The sequence below is a fragment of the Mauremys reevesii genome, linkage group 4 (assembly GCF_016161935.1).
Source record: "Mauremys reevesii isolate NIE-2019 linkage group 4, ASM1616193v1, whole genome shotgun sequence".
Lineage (NCBI taxonomy): Eukaryota > Metazoa > Chordata > Testudines > Geoemydidae > Mauremys > Mauremys reevesii.
Window position 1 is genome coordinate 62,875,987 of NC_052626.1, and position 20,110 is coordinate 62,896,096.

Here is a 20,110-nt window from a genome sequence, read left to right on the forward strand (position 1 = left end):
AAAAAAAGATGATAACCTAAATTAATAGGCATCAGGAAAGAGGAGGCACATATGAAATATTTAGGGCCATTTCCTGCAGTCACAGTTCAGGTTAAAATTTCAATGACAACATTAGGCGTTTTGCATGCATAATCTAGTCTCTGTATGGCAATGTATTTAAGATATTTTACAATACTGTTGAGTAATACAAAAGAGTCTTAGTGTCCGGTTACTTATGTATAAAAGGGAGACAAACATATTCAGAGGCAATTTTAAAAGGCGCAAAGAGGAGTTGGGGCCTAACTTTTCTGTCTTCAAGAAAATTCCTTTAGAAGTCTGCTGATGATATTTTGATTAACTGGACTAAGAGGTAGTTACTGCATGCCTGAAAGTAAGAGAGGTTAAAATTGTCCTTTTAGATGTCGCTAAGATTCTCCTGCATATATGTGAAAAGGAGTTTCCAGGCACATTAGCTGGTCAGAATTCAAGATAAACAATGACATAGGATTTGATTTAGCTTTAATGATTGGCTGACATCAGCATCTGTTGTTCTCATTAGTATTTGGGAAATGGCCCCTGGAAGGAGATTTTTGCCTAAAAAATGTGCTTTTAATATGTGCAAAGTATTATATTCTAGATCGATTATAGATTGGCATTTGTCAAACTGGGGTCTGTGGACCCTTGGGGTTCCCCTAGGGTACTCCAGGGGGTCTGCGGGCCTCGCTGATCAAGTCCTCCCCCTCCCTCAACTTCTCCCGCTCCTTCTATCTCTCGGCGGCTACTGAAGCCAAACTGGGAGATTTTAGAGGCTAAAAGTCTGGCAGCGTAGCGGGGCTAAGGCAGGCTCCCTACCTGCCCTGGCCCCATGCCAGTCCTGGAAGCAGCCAGCACGTTCCCTATGGCCCTAGGAACTGCAGCCAATGGGAGCTGCAGGGGCAGCATGTTGAGGAACCCTGGCCAACCCACCTAGGAGCCACTGCCAGAGAGATGTGCTGGTCACTTTTGGGAGCCGCTTAAAGTAAGTGCTGCCTGGCTGGAGCCTGCACCCCTCCCCCCCACCCTTGCCCCAGCCCAGAGCCCGCACCCAAACTTCCTCCCAGAGCTCTCACCCCCTCCTGCACCCCAACCCCCTGACCCAGCCTGGTGAAAGTGAGTGAGGGTGGAGGGAGCGAGTGATGGAGGGAGGGGGGATGGAGTGAGCAGGGGGCAGGAAGGAATGGGGCCTTGGAGGAAGGGGTGGAGTGGGGGCAGGGCCTGGGGCTGAGCAGGGGGCTTTGGGGGTCCTCAAAATTTTTAAAATCAAAATGGGGGTCCTCAGGTTGCTAAAGTTTGAGAACCGCTGTTATAGATGATAAAACTGATTGAAAAAATCGTCCAATTGATGACAGTTTGAAGTAACATTAATTGGGCCAAATTTTTCTTAGTAACATCAGTTCTAATGGAGTTACTATGAATTTACTCAAGACTGGATGTCTTTCTGCAAGCTACGCTCTAGCTCAACCAAAAGTTATGGGCTTCATGTCAGAAATTACTTGGTGAAATTCTGTGGCCTGTGCCATGCATGAGGTCAAGACTAGATGATCATAATGGTCCCTTCTGGTCTTAAAATTAATGGATCTATGAATACCCTGGTGTAACTGAATGCAGAATTAGTTAATTTGTGTCTTGATTTTCCAGTTGCCCTGGAGCTGCTTTCCCCCCACCCCCCCCAATATGTATGCCAGTGTGTTTAACAGTAGACAGCGATAGTTCAACTGTGAGATAAATTTAACAGGAAGGAATGTTCTTGAAAGCAGCAACTACTGTTTATACTTGCTTGCTTAACATCTTGTGTGCATGTGTGAAAATGAGAAGAAAAGAAAAACAAATCTTAACAGAAATATAAGAAAAGGGCAGAAAACAGTTTGAGAAGCTGGAGAGAGACTAGCATGCAGATCAAGGGGGAAGAGGCAACATAAATTAAGAAGGGAGCAAATTCATCTAAGGTGTAACTACTGAAGTAAGTAGTTTCAAGTTATGAATTTGGCCCTGTATTCTGAATGCAAAGTTCTGGATTTCAGCTGCATAAATTCTATTAAGGAATTCTTTGTCTTTAAACCTTGTATGTTGAGTTGAGAATATACTCCTTAAATCGAGTTAAAAGCAAAAGTTATCTTTACTGGTCCGTTTCCCAAAAAATATTGTACAGTTATGACAACTGTTGTGATATATTCAAACCTCTTTGGTTAGACGTTTCAACAAATATCAGCCACTGATTTAGGGAATTCTAACACAAACAAGATATATTTTCTATTCAGCAATGTTCCCCCCTCAAAAAATGGTCATTATTTGTAATATGTTATTCACAAAATAGTTATTTTATAATCCTGGATAGCTGCTGTGATTTTTTTTCATGAAAACATAAGATTTAAGTTTGTAAAGAGCCATTTTATTTGGACTATATTTGATGAGAATTAATAGCCAATATATAAATAAATCCACTTGTGAACTGTAAATCTGTTTGAAAAGAGAAACAAGATATTTAACTTATCCTTTCATTGTTGAATAATATTTAGCACTTGCCGTGCTCTTAGCGTACCACGTCGCTTGCAGAAACCGCCTTCATGACCATTGGTCTTATTCCAAAAGGTCTCATCCGCTCAATCCGCCGGAGTCTGTCTTCACATGCTCGGGATAGACAAGGCCCTATCTCACCGAAGGTCTATGCCCGAAGGAATATCACTGCTTTCTAGCGCAGGTAAGATCCTTGCACAAGTGTTGCTGAATCGCCTGATTGACCACCTGGAACAGGGTTTACTACCCGAGACACAGTGCGGCTTCCGCAAAAAGCGTGGCACTGTGGACATGATCTTCGCAGTTCGACAGCTCCAAGAGAAGTGTCAAGAGCAGAATCGTGAACTGTATACCATCTTCGTGGATCTTACCAAGGCTTTTGACACTGTCAGTCGCGAAGGTCTGTGGCGCATCATGTCGAAGTTTGGGTGCCCTGACAGATTCATCCTGATGGTACGTCAGTTCCACGACGGCATGACGGCTCGTGTTCTGGATGACGGAGAAGCTTCAGAGGCCTTTCCCGTCACAAATGGCGTCAAGCAAGGGTGTGTGTTGGCACCGACCCTGTTCAGCATAATGTTTTCAGCTATGCTGTCAGACGCCTTTCAGAACAGTTCCTTGGGAATCAGCCTGAGATACAGGACTGATGGGAAACTGTTCAACCTGCGAAGACTCCAGGCTGTCACCACAATAAAGGAGACTATGCTAAGAGACCTTCTTTTTGCTGACGACTGTGCCCTGAATGCTGGATCAGAGCAGGAAATGCAAGCTAGCATGGATAAATTCGCAGCAGCATGCGATAACTTCGGCCTCCTCATCAACGTAAAGAAAACCGAAGTGATGCACCAGCCAGCTCCAAAAGCCCAACACCAAGAGCCCACCATCATAGTGAAGGGACAAAAGCTGCAAGCAGTGGACCAATTTACATACCTTGGCAGCACCCTTTCTCACGCAGTGACAATTGACATCGAGGTCAACTGCAGAATCGCTAAGGCAAGTTCTGCATTTGGCAGACTGTTGACCAACGTGTGGGACTGCCGTGGAATAAGCCTTGCTACAAAGCTTAAAGTCTACCGAGCAGTAGTGCTAACTACCCTGATGTATGCCAGTGAGACTTGGACTGTATACAGGAGGCACGCTAGGCAACTGAACCACTTCCACATGACTTGTCTCCGCAGACTTCTGAGGATCCGGTGGCAGGATAAGGTGTCAGATACAGAAGTCCTCTCTAGAGCAGGCCTGCCGTCAGTTTATACTCTGCTTATGAAAGCTCAGACACGCTGGGCAGGCCATGTTGTAAGGATGCCAGACTACCCCATCCCCAAACAGCTCTTTTATGGTGAGCTGTCTCAAGGAAAGCGATCGCACGGGGGACAAAAGAAGCGATACAAAGACACGCTGAAAGCCTCTCTTAAGTCCCTGGATATTGACATCACCTCCTGGGAAACCCTGGCACAAGACCGATCGACATGGCGTACGCTGATCCATCAAGGCTGCCAGACATCTGAAGCCAGAAGGATAACTATAGCACAAGAGAAGCGAGCACTCCGTAAAGCCAGAGCTGTAAATGTTGTAACAGTGGTGCCCACACATGTCTGCCCAACATGTGGCAGAACTTTTTGTGCCCGTATTGGCCTTATCAGCCACCTGCGGACGCACTGTGGACAGCTCACAACCTGCTAGATGTCAAGGTCTTTTTCGAAAACGATGGACGAACATCATCATCACAATATTTAGCAACTCAGTTACAAACATATATGCCAGGGCTGTTATCACTAACTAAACTTACTGCTTATGAACCACTTGACTTGAACTTATTGTTGCTATCTGATGAACCTTGCCTCTGATACTACAGAATTAGGAGAGATTCTTTGGTCTTGTAGTGGTTGTTTATTGGAACAACTTATCTGAAGAGAAGTGACACTAAAGAGAGGTGTGTATTGTTGTTTTTAATATGTTTCTGTGGTAAATGTCTGAGGGTGGGTTTTTGTCTATTCAAAGTTAACATGCAAAGTGTTCATAGTCTATGCAAGCTAAGGATAATTTGCTAAATTGGAACTCTGACACATGGCACACTTAATTGAATACCTTTGTTTTCTACATTAATCCTCCCCCCCCTTTTTTAAATTTTGGGTAATGGGTAAAAACTAGCTGTTTGTAGTGGCAAACACAGACTACTTATAGAAAAGAACACTGTTGCCTTCATATTTCACTTGAGAAATTACTAATATTTATTGTTTTTATATAATTTATACAGTATCTAAATGGTGCTGGTCATTTTTTACACAACATTGGAAGGAAATGACCACTGCCACAAAGTCTATAATCTAAGGGCAGACCAAATATTACAAACTAAAGAAGCTTAGAGGAATATGAGGAGAAGAATCGTGACCACAGGCTTATGGGGTGGTATTTCTTAAACTTTAAATTTATTTTTAAAAATAAATATTATGAGTCAGAGCAAGCGGAAAAATGAGGGGTGAGCTCAAAAATGGCAGGGGAAAAAGATGGAAGGACAGAAAGGAATACAATGAATAAGAGTGGGCAATGATGGATGTGGGTAGGACACTGGGAAGGTATGCATGGTGACTAACATGATGTAGAGTATGCAGGTCCCAGAATATTAGAGAGAGAAGGTGGATGAGGTAATATCTTCTATTGTACCAACTTCTTTTGGTGAGAGAAACAAGCTTTCGAGCTTACTGTAACCTCAAAAGCTTGTCTTTCACCAACAGAAGGTTTGTCCAATGAAAGATATTACCTCATTCACCTTGTCCTATGATATAAAGTGTAAGATGAAAAATCCAAAGCATTCATTGGATTCTGCCACAACAGTCAGGTGAGTGCTGCTCCAAACACAACTTTTATATCCCCCCCCACCCCCGCAAAAAAAAAAAAGAATGTTGAATAATATTTTTGTAGTGATCCACGCTTCACCATATTAGTTAACATTTTTATACAGCGGCATAAGCGTGCATGTTGCTTTTCATAACAAAGACACAGTCCTTGTGCTGACTTACCTACCATCTTAACGGTATAATTCATATAATCTGCAAAGAAATGTAGTTTTTGCAAGTCAGAAGAATAGTGCCGTAGAAACTAAGGGTACTGAATCACCCCAGTTAACTCTCTAGCAACTTGAAGGCCCACCTGTCTGCAGGTCTAGGTAGAGAGAGAGAGAGTGGTTTTCGCTTCTGGTAGGTAGGGCTAGCTTTGGACTCTTGGGAGGAACTAGGTCCATCCAGTTTCCATCAATTTCTCCTTCCATCCCAGCTTGTGGGCCTGACGTGACCCAACCTCCCAGACCAGGAACTAGCAGAGGTAAGGTATTAGGATCTGAAACTGGGAAGGAACCATGTGGAGGCAGCAGATTCTACAGGCACAGATACAAGCACAGGAGGTTTGTGCGGAATAAGCTCGAATGTGAATTTAAAGTGCAATAGCTATTCGACCCTAACTCCCCATGTGGACACTTTTATGCTGCACTAGAAGTATCTTTGTGTGCTTTAGCTTAGTTCACTTTCTGACTGTTTGAGAGGCATGATCTGTTGCTCAGTGGGAGGTCGTGTAAAGGTTAAGTTGGCGGGAGAGGACTTGTTTAGAAAAGGGGAAAAAACAATGAAGGGTGGAGAAATAGGGGACTTGCTGTGAGGGGAGGAAGGGAGAAAGAGACAAGATTGTTCTTTCTAAATGCAGTGGGAAACAGTGCAAGTTAAAAATTCAATCCACACTCTTGAGTGACATAGTTATACCGACCTAACTCCTATATGATCTAACAGGAGGGCTTCTCCCATCAACATAGCTACTGCCTCTTGGGGAGGTAGAGTATCTACACCCACATGAGATGCTTTCCTGTGGGCGTAGGTAGCATCTTCACTGAAGGGCTATAGTGGTGCAGCTGTGCTGCTGCAGCGTTGTAAGTATAGACAAGCCACTAGTTAAACTGATGCAGACCCTAATGTAAACACAGTTATACTGCTTAAACAAGATGTAAATAGATTTAAGTTTAAAATGGTCTATCTTTCTAGCATAGACAAGGACTATTACTTATAACTGTCTCTCACAGCAGGTGGTTAGTGTGGCCCAGTTTCTGGTTGTATGTTAAGTTAACAGCTAAGAAGACTAGCGGCTGCTTTAAACCTTTCTATGTAATAGAGTTTGTGCAGTCAGGTTGTCCTTTTGTTTTCTTAAGGGCTGTTGCAGTCTTACTCCCTGTTTCTTGGGAACAGTACAACTTCAAACATACACTTTCATAGTGTGGATCACAAGATTTACCTGGTATTCAAATATTTAAAAGTTTCATCCTGTTTTGTACACTCAAATAGGGCATGGAGGCTTTTGAGATCTTTAGATAATCAATTCTTATGCCACTCAGTAAAACATCAACAACTCTTACTTCAGCTCTCAACCCTGGGTATCTTCAGATTTTGACAGGGCCTTGACATTGCTGTAGAAGCAGCACACTCAACCCCTAGGAAGGAGAATATCATTTTTGACCAACACTTTGTGGTCAGCATAAAGTGAGCTCTTCCCCAGGCCATGTTCACCATTCCTTGTTTGGAAGGACAAATTTCCCCCAAACTAGACCTCAAAATGGGGGCGGGCAAGAGCAGATACATAAGAAGAAAAAGATGGGGGGAGGGAGGAATCCCAAAAATATCTCTGTTCTTTTACCCGTCAACAAAAAAAATGAACCAGACCTATATTTCCATTAGCAAGGATATGGAGGATTGCTAAATGTGATGGGCAAGAGTGGAAATAGGGTGTCATTCCCCAGTACTTCAGCCCTTGACCAGTGTATAACTTTACAAAAGGTTGAGCACATTTTGACCTTGTGAGATTGATCTATAAGCCCTGTCACATCAAGGAGCCTGCATTAATTTCCTACCATGATGACTCAGGCCAAGAATCACAAATATTATGGTTTGACTTGTGATCATTAAAACTCAGATGCTTTTGCAAATAATTGTAACGTTTTAGGGAAAAAATGGCCTAATTTGGATTGTGCTGATGTAATGAGTCTACAAACACGGAGCCAAATTCTTCCTTCAGTGCTCAACAGAAATAATGGGATTACAACAGAGCATCTTAGAGAAGAATTTGGTTTACAGACTTTTTTAGTCAGTGTGTTTAATAAATAGCCTGCCTGAGATTGATCACTGTGCTCTAAAGCAGAGGTAGCTAATAGTAAATCAAACATTCTATGCTGCCATGATCCCAGGTCAGTTACTTCCAAGTGCTTCCTTAATTAGAACACTGTTGGAGCTGTTGCTGAGCAATTAGACCTAAATACAGTTCAGAAAACACTTTGGTGAAATCCAGAACTATTTTAGAACACAATAGGGATACATTTCGGATCAACCACTTTCTAAGCTGCAACAGCACTGTGGTTAAAGAAACAAAAACATGTCACAGTTCCAAAGCACAGCAGGACCACCAGTCAGCAACTATTGCTATATCAGAGTTTTGGGAGACTTGAAGTACTTTTCTATTAGTAAACTTTTGTTCCCTGAAGCACGTACAGGGCTCAGTTCTGCACTCATTACTCTTGAGCAGTCCCCTTAAAGTCCATAGAACTCACTGTGCGAGGTAAGAACTGCAGGATCAGGCCCATATTCTGATTTGATATTTATTCAATTATTTTTAGAAGAGCGTTGCCTTTTCCATAGAAACCACCGAGTTAAATAACAGATGTTGAAACACTACTACAAAGCAACTTCCAAGAATACTCTAACCTCAAACCAAATCCCTCCCGTTATATTTTCCCACAGCTCAAAGAAGGCCTCAAGGGCAAAATACTGCCTGTGATCTTATTTTATATTTCAAGTGTGTGTGATTGATTACAAGGAGCAAATTTTTGAAAAGCCTAGTGGTATGTGGGTTCTTTTAGCAGAGAACAGTGCTACAAGAGAACAGTTTCCCAGTGCCCTGAGAGAATGTGAAGTTGTAACTGCATTCTGCTGGGCAAAAAGAAAATATATTTTTAATAGAGAAAAGGATAATCATTAATAACATTTATACATCCGTGTTTTTACAGACATCAACATAATGCGTTCTCTGCCCCGAATAATTTACAATCTTTATTTAATAAAAAAAATGCGCAGGATAGAAGACAGGACAGCAGTACATGAGTGGGTGAAATCCTGTCAATTAAGTCACTGGGTAAAATGTCCATTGACTTCAGTGGCACCAAGATGTCACCTTCTAAGCAGGAAGAAGACATGGAGCAGAGACAGGAAAAGGAGGCTAAGGGAATGGAATATTAAACAAGAAGGAAAGGAAGAAAAAATTAGAGCAGAGATGACAGAGGGTCTTGTAGGTGAGGATGAGGAGTTTGCATTTGATGTGGCAATGGGTAAAAAAAACATGAAGTTTCAGCCTTCTGGATGACAGCAACCTGTTCAGCATAGCGCTCTTGTCCATCATATTAAAGTGTCTGCCTGTGTTTTCACAGTGCTTGGTTGGTATATGTTGGTAAAGGTGTTATATATTGTTAGGCAGGTCTGTCTTCCTATTTACATTGTACCATGTTTGAACCTTCCAGCGGCTGTCATTCCTGACATAGAATACTTTTGTTAGACATACTGCCATTGATCCACCAACGATGAGCTGACATTTGACTTCTGGCTCAGATGGTTTATTATCAGAGAACACAAATAGCCAAGTTGTCCTTGATTAATGAAATGTGTGCATATAGTCTCAGCCTTCAGTGGAGTTGGAACTATAATGAATTTTCTGCGAAGAATTGGCGTCTGTTGTGATTTGAACTGTAATATGACCTGCAAATTAAGTCTCAAGAGTTTATTTTTGATAGCTCTGATTGTTACCCTTGCTTGGGATTGGGGTAAATTGATGTTTTCCCTGCAGTATATTTGTTGTCTTTATCCACCATTGCTAAATTTAGTACATTTACCTGTCTGTGAAAGAAACAAAGGTTGGCTGAATGTTTGCAGAGTATGGTATGTAACTGTGTGTATATACAGGTTAACTTTCTACATGAATAGAAAATATTTTTATACTTACAATATTTTCTTTGAAAGACTTCAGCCGTACTGAGTTCATTTATCCTGTGCTAGAGGGCTTAGCAGTTCACAGCTAGCACAGAGGGGACTCCATACTCCAGCATACCTAGCAGAGGAGATGACTACTCTTTACACTGCTGTGGAGTGGGGGTTTGGTATGTTGGTGATGGGGTCAGTGGGTTTGGGCACAGTCCAGTCCAAACAGGAAAACACAAAGTAGGAACCGAGCAACAGGTAACATCTGCTACTTTCTGCCATGCCTAGCAGTAGCCAGCTTTTGGCCTTGAGGATTGTGATGCCCAGCTCCTTTATTAACTTTATTAATTATTTGTATTGCTGTAGCACCTTGGAGCCCTAGTCGTGATTCAGGACACCATTGTGCCAGGTGCTTCACAAACACAGCACAAAAAGACAGTCCCTGTCCCAACAAGCTTACAATCTAAGTATAAAACAAGAGATGACAGATTGGAGAAACAAGGGGAATTCAACCTTACCCAAATAGCAGTTAGCAATGGTTCACTGTCGCACTGGTTGGATTCTGCAGGGATCTGTCCTGGGTCTGGTACTATTCAATATTTTTACTAATGACTTTGATAGTGGAGTGGAGAGTATGGTTGTAAAATTTGCGGATGACACCAAGCTAGGAGCAGTTGCAAGCACTTTGGAGGATAGGATTAGAATTCAAAATGACCATGACAAATTGGTCAGAAATGAGAGACAAAATTCAGTAAAGACAAGTGCAGAGTACTACACTTAGGAAGGAAGACTCAAATGGACAGTTACAAACTGTCTCTGTTGTAATACTGCAGAAAAGGATCTGAGGTTAGTGGATCACAAGTTGAATGAGTTAATGTGGCACAGTTGCATAAAAGGCTAATATTCTGGGGCATATTAACAAGAGTGTCGTATGCAGAACACGGGATGTAATTGTCCCGCTCTGTTTGTCACTGGTGAGGCCTCGGCTGGAGTATTGTATCCAGTTTTGGGCAGCACACTTTAAGAAAGATTTGAGCAAATTGGAGAGAATCCAGAGGAGAGCAACAAAAATGTTTTAGAAAATGTTTAGAAAACCTATCCTGTGAGGAAAGGTTAAAATAAGTGGGCATGTTTAGTCTTGAGAAAAGGAGATGGGGGAGGGGCGCTGGTTACAGTCTACCTTTTTTATCTTGTCCACATTCCACATGTTTGTTAGTCCCATGAAATAAGTCCATACGCAAATGGGATAGAATTTCTTATCATTTTAGACTTATGAAAAAAAGACTAAATGATGTTTGAATGGCAGTGAGTGTTTCCAAGGAGGGAATGACTCACTGAGTGCATTTTTTCTTTCGATCGTTCCAGGTTTTCCAGGACCTCGGCACCTCAGTGCTATCTGGTGCTTTTAAGGGGTACAACATCTGTCTTTTTGCATATGGACAGACGGGTTCAGGAAAAACGTACACGATGATGGGAACTCCAGTGAGTCATAGCCTTGATTACACTCTTCTTTTTTTTTAAATCTTTTTGTTAAATTGAAGTTCATGATTAAGATCCTAATTAAGCAAAATGTTTAAGCATGTTTTACTAGGGATTACTTGTGCTTAAAATTAAGCACATGCTTAAGTACATAGCTAAATAATGTAGCACAAGCTAAAATCATAAAAATATAGAGGGGGTGTATATATGTATACAAAATAAAATTCCTTTTGTAGACTGTGCTCTTTGGATGTTGCATATGTGTGGTTTACTTTTTAGTCTAAAAAAAACAAGTTTTCCACCATGAACACTAGCCAGTCTGCGCCTCTACAAAATATTTTAATGTCACTTTCTTGGACAATCAGAGAGCCATGTTGAAGTTAAATTACTTTTACTAATTAAAATTTGGAATAATTATTTGTGCAATCTTTTCTGCTGCATTTTTGTGAGAAGACTTTGCTGTCCATTAGGGAACAGTCTGAGGTGACCATACTTGCTTCATTTCCAATTACTAAATGAATTTGAATGGAAGCTTTGGGGGTGAAACATTAGCATGTGCTCCTCAAAGCCAGTCAGTTCTAAGATATTTGATTTATGGGGCCCCATTTAGTGTGCCTTTATGTGTTAAAGCACCCAAACCAGTGAGTCCTTTGGAAGGGTTACTGGCTTTGCTGATCCAGAGGGAAAGGTAGATCATCTCTCTGAAAACCTATATAAATCGAAGGGGAGTGAATTCTCTCTAAAGCAGAGGTTCTCAACCTACTTACCATTGTGGGCCGCATATGTGTTATGCGGGCTGCATCCAATACTACCTGTATGGCCCTAAGGATGTCACATGGGCCACAGCTCTGTGCTGAGTGGGCTGCAGTCTGAGAATCACTGCAAAAGAGAGAACCATTTTTAAAGGAGACAGCAAGAGCAAGTCACTACCTCCTGCTGCCTGAGAGGACCACTGATTCAGGTAAAGGATGGGGGGAGAGAGACACTCTTCAAATAAAATTTTTTGAACCTATAAAAATGGTTCACGGTTGGTCTGAATTTTGATTACAGTTTCTATTTGGTTCTTATTTTTACTGAACTGGTTCTGCTGTCCATAGAATGACCATATTAGCTTACTAAAGGCACCACCTGACAGGCATCTGCCTGGAGATTTTGCCCATCTGATACCCAAGACTTGATTCTCTTCCTGTTTTGAATCAAGACTAGCGCCATGGAAGTCAGAAGAATTATACTGATGTAAAACTAATGTAAGTGAGAGGAGAATCAGGTCACTAGTGTCTGATTATCTTGGAAGTATAATAGCAGTTTACAATGACCATATCTTAAAAATCATTACTAATTCCTATGGCACTTTCATTGTAGTAATGTTGCTGCTGGATTCTTTGGTGAGAGTGATTTGTGCGTCAGGAAGAGTCCCACTTTGACCCAATATTTAATAATTTGCATTTATTGTACTACATTATTAGCATTGTTAATAGCTAGAATATCAGCCTGCTTGGTCTGTAGAGAACTTTCACATTTACAAAAATGCATTTATTTAGGGAAAGTTGTTTTGTTTTTGTTTTCCCCTTAATTTGTTCCATTTCAAATATTCCTTCTAAAAATCTTTGCATCCTACTGCAAAGAGATTCCGAGTGGGAGGGCCTGAGCCTGAAGGTAGCTCCAAGTCTTTACATAAGCCATGTGCTGTAGCAAGTGGAGTCATCTTAGCCTTGAACTCTTCAGCATCCCCTGCCTATGAAAAATGCCCTAAGATGACTTCCAGTGAGGGTAAGGTTGACAGTTATGGGTACAGCCACCATTCTAGCCAGAGTATATCATCCCTTTAAATCAGGGGTTCTCAAACTGGGGGTTGGGACCCCTCAGAGGGTCGTGAGGTTATTACATGGGGGGTTGAAAGCTGTCACCCTCCACCACAAACCCTACTTTGCCTCCAGCATTTATAATGGTGTTAAATATATAAAAAGGTGTTTTTAATGCATAAGGGGGGGTCGCACTCAGAGGCTTGCTATGTGAAAGGGGTCAGCAGTACAAAAGTCTGAGAACCCCTGCTTTAAGTGATTACGTCTAGAGATGCTGCAACTGGAATAGCTGAGTTGTCACAGATCTAACACTGAGAATGCTCCAGGACAGATTGTGTTGTGATCTCCACAATCACTGCTTGTGTATCTCTCCATGTTTTCAGTGGGAAGTTGATGCTGGAATAGTTGGGAATTCCCCATAGTTTTGTTTATATTTATTAAAATGACTTCTTACAAGAGAAACTGGGACTGTGATCATATCATGTAATTGTTTTTCTTTTGTTTGTTTTTGTTTTATTTAAAGGCATCCATTGGGTTGACACCTCGTATATGTGAGGTATTTCTTTTATGAACTTGAAATTGTTTAAACTGTTCTTAATTTTCTTTTCTTTTTTATTTTTTTAAGAGAAAAATATAAACTTTTGGTTTGTGCAGGGCATTTTCTCAAGGGAGGATGATTATTCAGAGCAGCCAACATCTTGCAGAGTAGAAGTCAGGTAGGAGTTTCTCATTATTTTTGACCATATGTTTCTAAATACTTTCAAATGTGTATTTCCATAGCGAAAGCACACAAATGTTATTTGATAAGTTTATTTCCCTTTCTCAGGACTGTCAATTATTTTGTTGGGGTGGGAAAAATCTTGCAGTTCAGTTTTCAATCTAAGTATAGTTCCTTGGGTGCTGTTTGTTCACTGTTAGATCCCAAAGAATATGCATCTAAATAATAGTGGGTTAAGAGTCCATGTCTTGCTTGTTTAACTGTTCAAAATTTGGACCCTATACTGCATTCAGTTCTTATTCATAAACAGCATTAATTTTGTGGAATTTTGTGCTCTGAACAGTTGGGAACAACATTAATTAAAAGTGCAGGAAATAACGCTGTGTTGGCAATACAGATGATTTATTGTCAGCACTATTTCGAACCAGCCAGCAGCAGGGGACAGCTATTTTCTTGCCTCATGACAATTGATTGCTTCTCAGCTCCTTTCTAAGTGTCTGTACACACAACATGTAAGAAGAGGTAATTTGAGAGGTAATGAAGATGAATGCTTTAGTTTTTGATGTGGAATGTCTGTGCTAGGCTGCAGGTGCAAATTTTCATTGTCCAAAGAACAACTTTAAATAACTTTTTTTTTGTGAATAGCGGATGCCAGAAAGACAACATTTTATTTGCTTTTCTTCAGTTTCCTTGAAATCTATAACGAGCGTGTCCGAGATTTGTTAAAGCAATCAAACCAGAAGAAACCTTATACGCTTCGTGTCCGAGAGCACCCTGAGACAGGTCCATATGTGCAAGGTGAGAGTGAGTTTCTGCATGGGTTACAGATGAATGCCTATGTGCCTATTCTGAATGTTCACTTGCATTCCTAACATGCTCTTTATTATTTCCACTCTTTCCAGTTATTAAACAGCCAACATGAAATATGTAGTTTGAGGAACTCAAAATCCTCCCAGCAAAAATATATGGCAGAACGTGGAATCTAATTCTTAATATATGAAGAGGGTGAAATTCTAGAGGAAGGACTCATTTTGTGTGTGTAGTGAATGTGTTAAATAAAAAAATATAGAGTATAAATTTTGCTGTATTGGATCTATCTAGCCTGATAATCTGCCCCCCAATGATGGCTGCAATTAATGTTTCATGAGAATGTAAAACCGTACTGCTAATAACAGAAAGAAATCTCTTTCCTACTAAGCGTAGCAGAAAATAGCGTTTCCCCCAACTAACATGGCCTTTTAGTTGATAGCAATTTGCCTGTAAATCCTCAGAAACTTCAGATTCCTGTCAGAAACTTTTTGTGAAACAATGTACTTGTTTCCACTGGAATTACTAGATTACAGACTTCTAATCTGCTGATTTTCACATGGATGTTTGCTGTAGTTATAAAAACATTCTAATGCAGTTTTACATTGTTTCCAAACTTACATCTTTCTGTAAAATTGTTTTTTCCATTCTGTTTTCCTCTTTTCAGTCCTCATCTTTTCTCTTACCTGTTTTTGCCTTTCCAATTTTTCCTCTCCCTTTTTTCTTTCCCTTCCCCTTTGCCTCTGCCCTTTGTCAGAAGTGTAACATCATTTTAAAGTAAACTCTCTTAGCTGTTGGTGCTTAAGTCATTTGATAGTGCACTATACTGAGTTTGCCTTCTGAAAAGCAATACATTTGGTCAGTGATTAACAGAAAGTGGTTTCTACAGAATCAGCGCACTACAGGCATAGAAGTAACTGAGTAAGTGATTTAAAAAAATATAAAACATATTAATGGTCAGGAATGGAAGAAAAGATCTTTCCAAACTGATGCAAACTTTAAATATGGGTGGGTTTGTCTGGAAAGTAAATACACCCATTTCCTTTTTAATGTGCTGCTAAACACTATGTCTACACAGTGGGCAGAACTCCAAATTGCCTCTGGAATTACTGATAGTGCCAACTCTTGCCTGTTGGCCAAGTGGATTGTAACATGTTTGACACCTACAAAGTATTCCTTTGATGTGTAAAATGCACATAAGACAGAATTGAATTGGTTGTGTCATGTCAGATCAAATACTAGCTTGTTCTGCTTTTAAAACATCTCCATCCCCTTTTGTAAATTTCCTTTGTTCTCCTCTACCCCCTTCCCCACTGTTTGCCATTATCATGCCACCTGGCTTATGCCGGTGTTTTTTTTAGGAGAGGGAGGGAAAGGAAAAATCAAGATAAATAGTGTGGCTGGATTTTTGAAAGAGCTGGATAATTTTAGAACTATTAACATTTGTAGTCAATTAACTTGGCTTTACAAGATATAATAATAGTACATAGCATTCTTCACCAAGAATCTCAAAATGCTTCACAAACATAAGTTAAGTCTCTCAAAAGCTCTGTGAAATATATAAATGGTATTCACAATTTACTGATAGTGAAACTGAAGAGAAGAGAGGTTAAGTGACTTGCCCAGGTTTATCCAGTGACAGAGCCAAGTAAAAGAAACATGAAATCCCGATGCCTAGTTCCCTGCTAATCAATATGTCCTGTAATATTGCATTTAGCACCTGATCATTATCATCAGTTTTCATGTCTCAGAGAATAAACTGATCACCAGCAGAGCCAATAGATTTTACACACAAACCTCCTACACACGATTGGCCAGGTAGCGTTCTGGTTATTTTAACTATCACTTTCTGTACCACCAGCATCCTACTAAATTCAGGATTGGAAAATAAATGAATTTATGGTCTGATCCAGTATGGCAAACCTGTAATCCTTTTAAAAACTAGGAGAAGCATACACATTTGGCCTTCACTCTGGCCCTTTTTGGGTTCCTTCCCTGGCTCCCTCTCAGCTGGGAACCTCATTACAGATCTGACCCAGAGCCTAGTTACTGCAGAGCCCCACAAGGAGCTGCTGCTTTTTCCTGATCATTGCCCAGATTGAGAAGAGTGCTATAAACCAGTGCTTCTCAAGCTATCTGATGTGGGGGACTGGCAATTTTTTTTCCAATGTGCCAGGGACTGGTGCCATATTATTATCCTATTCGATGCTTGTATGAGGAAACTCGCCGCGGACCGGCTGCCGATGGCTCACAGACTGGCACTGGTCCGCGGACCACCACTTTGAGAAGCACTGCTTTAGACTGTTTCATTCCCTATTTGCTGTGCTGTCAGGCATACATCTCCAGTGGTTCCTAGGCTGCAAATCCCAGAGTTTTCTCAATCTGGGAGGAAACCAGGTCAGATCTGGGATGTGAATCTCTTAGGGTATGTCTACACTACAAGAGTAGTTCGATTTAACTTAGGTCGAATTTGTGGATTCAACGTTATGAATTCGAATTTGTGTATCCACACTAAGGACACTAATTCGACTTTGTGAGTCCACACTAAGCGTCGACTTTGGAAGCGATGCACTGTGGGAAGCTATCCCACAGTTCCCGCAGTCCCCGCTGCCCATTGGAATGCTGGGTAGAGCCCCCAATGCCTGCTGGGGGAAAAATGTGTCGAGGGTGGTTTTAGGTAACTGTTGTCATTCAACCGTCACTCCCGCCCTCTCTCCCTGAAAGCGCCGGCGGGAAATCTGTTACCGCACTTTTCTGGTCAGTGACAGCGCGGAGGCCACAGCACTGCGAGCATGGAGCCCGCTGCGATCATCGCTGCACTTATGGCCGTTGTCAACTCCTCGCACCTTATCGTCCACCTCTTCCACAGTCAGCTGCTGAGAAATCGGGCGAGGAGGCTCCGGCAGCGCGGTGAGGACATGAAGTGTCAGAGTGGCACAGACCTCTCACAAAGCACGGGACCCCGCACCGCGGAGATCATGGTGGCAATGGGTCACGTTCATGCTATGGGACGGTGATTCTGGGCCCGGGAAACAAGCACGGACTGGTGGGACCGCATAGTGCTGCAGGTCTGGGATGAATCACAGTGGCTGCGAAACTTCAGGATGCGTAAGGGCACTTTCCTTGAACTGTGTGACTTGCTGGCCCCTGCCCTGAAGCGCCAGGACACCCGGATGCGAGCAGCCCTGACTGTGCAGAAGCGAGTGGCCATAGCCCTCTGGAAACTTGCCATGCCAGACAGCCACCGGTCAGTAGCGAACCACTTTGGCGTGGGCAAATCTACCGTGGGGGTTGTTGTGATGCAAGTAGCCCACGCAATCGTTGAGCTACTGCTCTCAAAGGTAGTGACCCTGGGAAACGTCCAGGTCGTCATAGATGGCTTCGCCGCGATGGGATTCCCAAACTGCGGTGGGGCTATAGATGGCACTCACATCCCTATCCTGGGACCGGCCCACCAGGCCAGCCAGTATATTAACCGAAAGGGCTACTTTTCAATGGTGCTGCAAGCACTGGTGGACCATAGGGACGTTTACCAACATCTACGTCGGGTGGCCGGGCAAGGTTCATGACGCGCGTGTTTTCAGGAACTCTGGTCTGTTTAGACGCCTGCAGGAAGGTAGTTTCTTCCCGGACCACAAAATAACTGTTGGGGATGTGGAGATGCCTACAGTGATCCTCGGGGACCCAGCCTACCCACTAATGCCCTGGCTCATGAAGCCCTATACAGGCGCCCTGGACAGTGACAAGGAGCTCTTCAACTACCGGCTGAGCAAGTGCAGAATGGTGGTGGAGTGTGCTTTCGGACGTCTCAAGGGGAGATGGAGGAGCTTACTGACTCGCTCGGATCTCAGCGAAACCAATATCCCCATTGTTATTGCAGCTTGCTGTGTGCTCCACAATCTCTGTGAGAGCAAGGGGGAGACCTTTATGGCGGGATGGGAGGTTGAGGCAAATCGCCTGGCTGCTGATTACGCTCAGCCAGACACCCGTGCCATTAGAAGAGCCCAGCGGGAAGCGCTGTGCATCCGGGAGGCTTTGAAAGCTAGGTTCCTCAGAGAGCAGGGTAACCTATGACTGTCCAGTCTCTTTACAGAGAAGCTGAACCTGCCCCTGTTTCACTTACTATTCACTTTTTTCAGCGGTTACATACCCCGTTCCCCAGGTTTCCCCCCTTCCAACAGACGTTTAAAAATAAATTTATTGGAACACTTTTAATTAACAAAGTTTTCTTTACTAACGAATTCGCGTTAAAGGGTTCAAACAGGGACGCAGACTGTGGTGGGTACGGTGTGCAGTGATGTACAGACCGCTTCTACACTCGAGGACTGACAGGCTCCTGCTCCTACAGCGGTCTCTGGGGGGAGGATGGTTACAGGAGGGTGTGCAGGAAGGGGTGGGTTTGCAGGAAGGGGTGAGGGGTGTGTGGGAAGGGTGAGTAGGTGTAGGGGGATGATGGCTCTGGCTGGGGCTCAGGGCATCGGAGAGGTTCATGGCTAGGATGGAAGGGCATGGTATGGGCAGCCTGCCTTGCCATTTGTGGATGCCAGGCGCTCGGACCCTGGGGCAGCATACACCTCCCAGACTGACCTGGGGCAGCAGACACCTCCCAGAGTGACCCGGGTGCCTAGTGACTGCACTCTGTGTGTGACCTGCTGTTGATCCTGCCCCCATGTCTGTACCCTGTTAATGGTGGCTGTCCTATGCAATTAACAAACCCCTCCCCCCCCTTCACACAAAGTCTTCTGCAAAGAAACATGACGGAAACAGTAATGAACAGCAAACTATTTTTAATACTCAACTACACAGTTGGGGGATGAAACTGGGATTTGGGATCGGGTGAGCCAGGAAGGGAAGCAATTCTCATACTTTAGGGAATGAGAGCTGTTTGGTACATGAGCGCTCTGCTGGGGTGGAGTGACAGTTTTCATGGCCCCTACCGCCCCTCCTTCTTGTGATTTTGGGTGAGGGGGGGACAGGACTTTGTGGCGGGGGAGGGCGGTTGCAGATACAGTTCAGGGGGGCTCTCTGCTCCTGCCTGCGGTCCTGCAGAACATCCACAAGGCGCCGGAGCATGTCCGTTTGCTCCCTCATTAGTCCAAGCAGCGTTTGAGTCACCTGCTGGTCTTCCTGCCGCCACCTGTCCTCCCGTTCGCTGTGTGAGCGCTGCTGCTGAGAGAGAGTCTCCCTCCACTGGCTCTGCTGGGCCGCCTCGGCTCTGGAGCAGGCCATCAGTTCAGCGAACATCTCGTCCCGAGTCTTTTTCTTTCGCTGCCTAATCTGCGCCAGCCTCTGTGAGGGGGATGCCGGGGCAGTTCGGGAAAGAGCCGCAGCTGTGTGATGGGGAAAAAGGAAGTGATTTCCTTGCAAAGATACATGTTTGCGAACACTGAACACAGTCTACTCAGTTTCTGTGAACAAGACCATACAGGGCACCTAATCTCATGTGCTCTCAGGACAAGTTCGAATTTTCAGCATTCGCTTGCATTGCCTGGGGTCTTGCACTGGAGATCGGACAAGCGGGGCAGGACAGCAGAATCCGTGTAGCAGCCAGGCCTGGTAAGCTGTAAACTTTAGGATGCTTAACAGTTAATGGATAGCAGTGCCCTCCTGCTGCAGGCAATCCGGAAAGCATAAAGTCTGACCCTGTTCCAGCCCCTCGCGGCTGTCCCCTGGAAAGATCCCTATATGCTTTTCCTCTGCAGCCTCCAACACGTGGCTGTTAAACGACGGTCATTGTTATGCAAAGGAAAAGTCAAGCATTCACAATAGTAACA

General features: G+C 43.1%; 1 protein-coding gene across 11 annotated transcripts in view; it reads left to right on the forward strand.

The window, feature by feature from the left end:
• Window positions 1-20,110, forward strand: part of STARD9 (StAR related lipid transfer domain containing 9) — a 174,345-nt gene that overhangs the window by 56,949 nt on the left and 97,286 nt on the right. For 8 of the 11 annotated variants that reach the window (XR_005597982.1, XR_005597981.1, XR_005597980.1 and 5 more), the window contains exons 4-7: window positions 10,896-11,012; window positions 13,335-13,367; window positions 13,466-13,527; window positions 14,215-14,327. Coding sequence is in view for 8 of the 11 variants with exons in the window: in XM_039536971.1 (XP_039392905.1) it covers window positions 10,896-11,012; window positions 13,335-13,367; window positions 13,466-13,527; window positions 14,215-14,327 (325 nt within the window). In the remaining 3 variants the exon portion in view is untranslated. Of the gene's footprint in view, window positions 1-4,107; window positions 4,466-10,895; window positions 11,013-13,334; window positions 13,368-13,465; window positions 13,528-14,214; window positions 14,328-20,110 lie in introns of those variants that run through there. The other 3 variants (XM_039536969.1, XM_039536970.1, XM_039536964.1) reach the window with 3 other exon arrangements.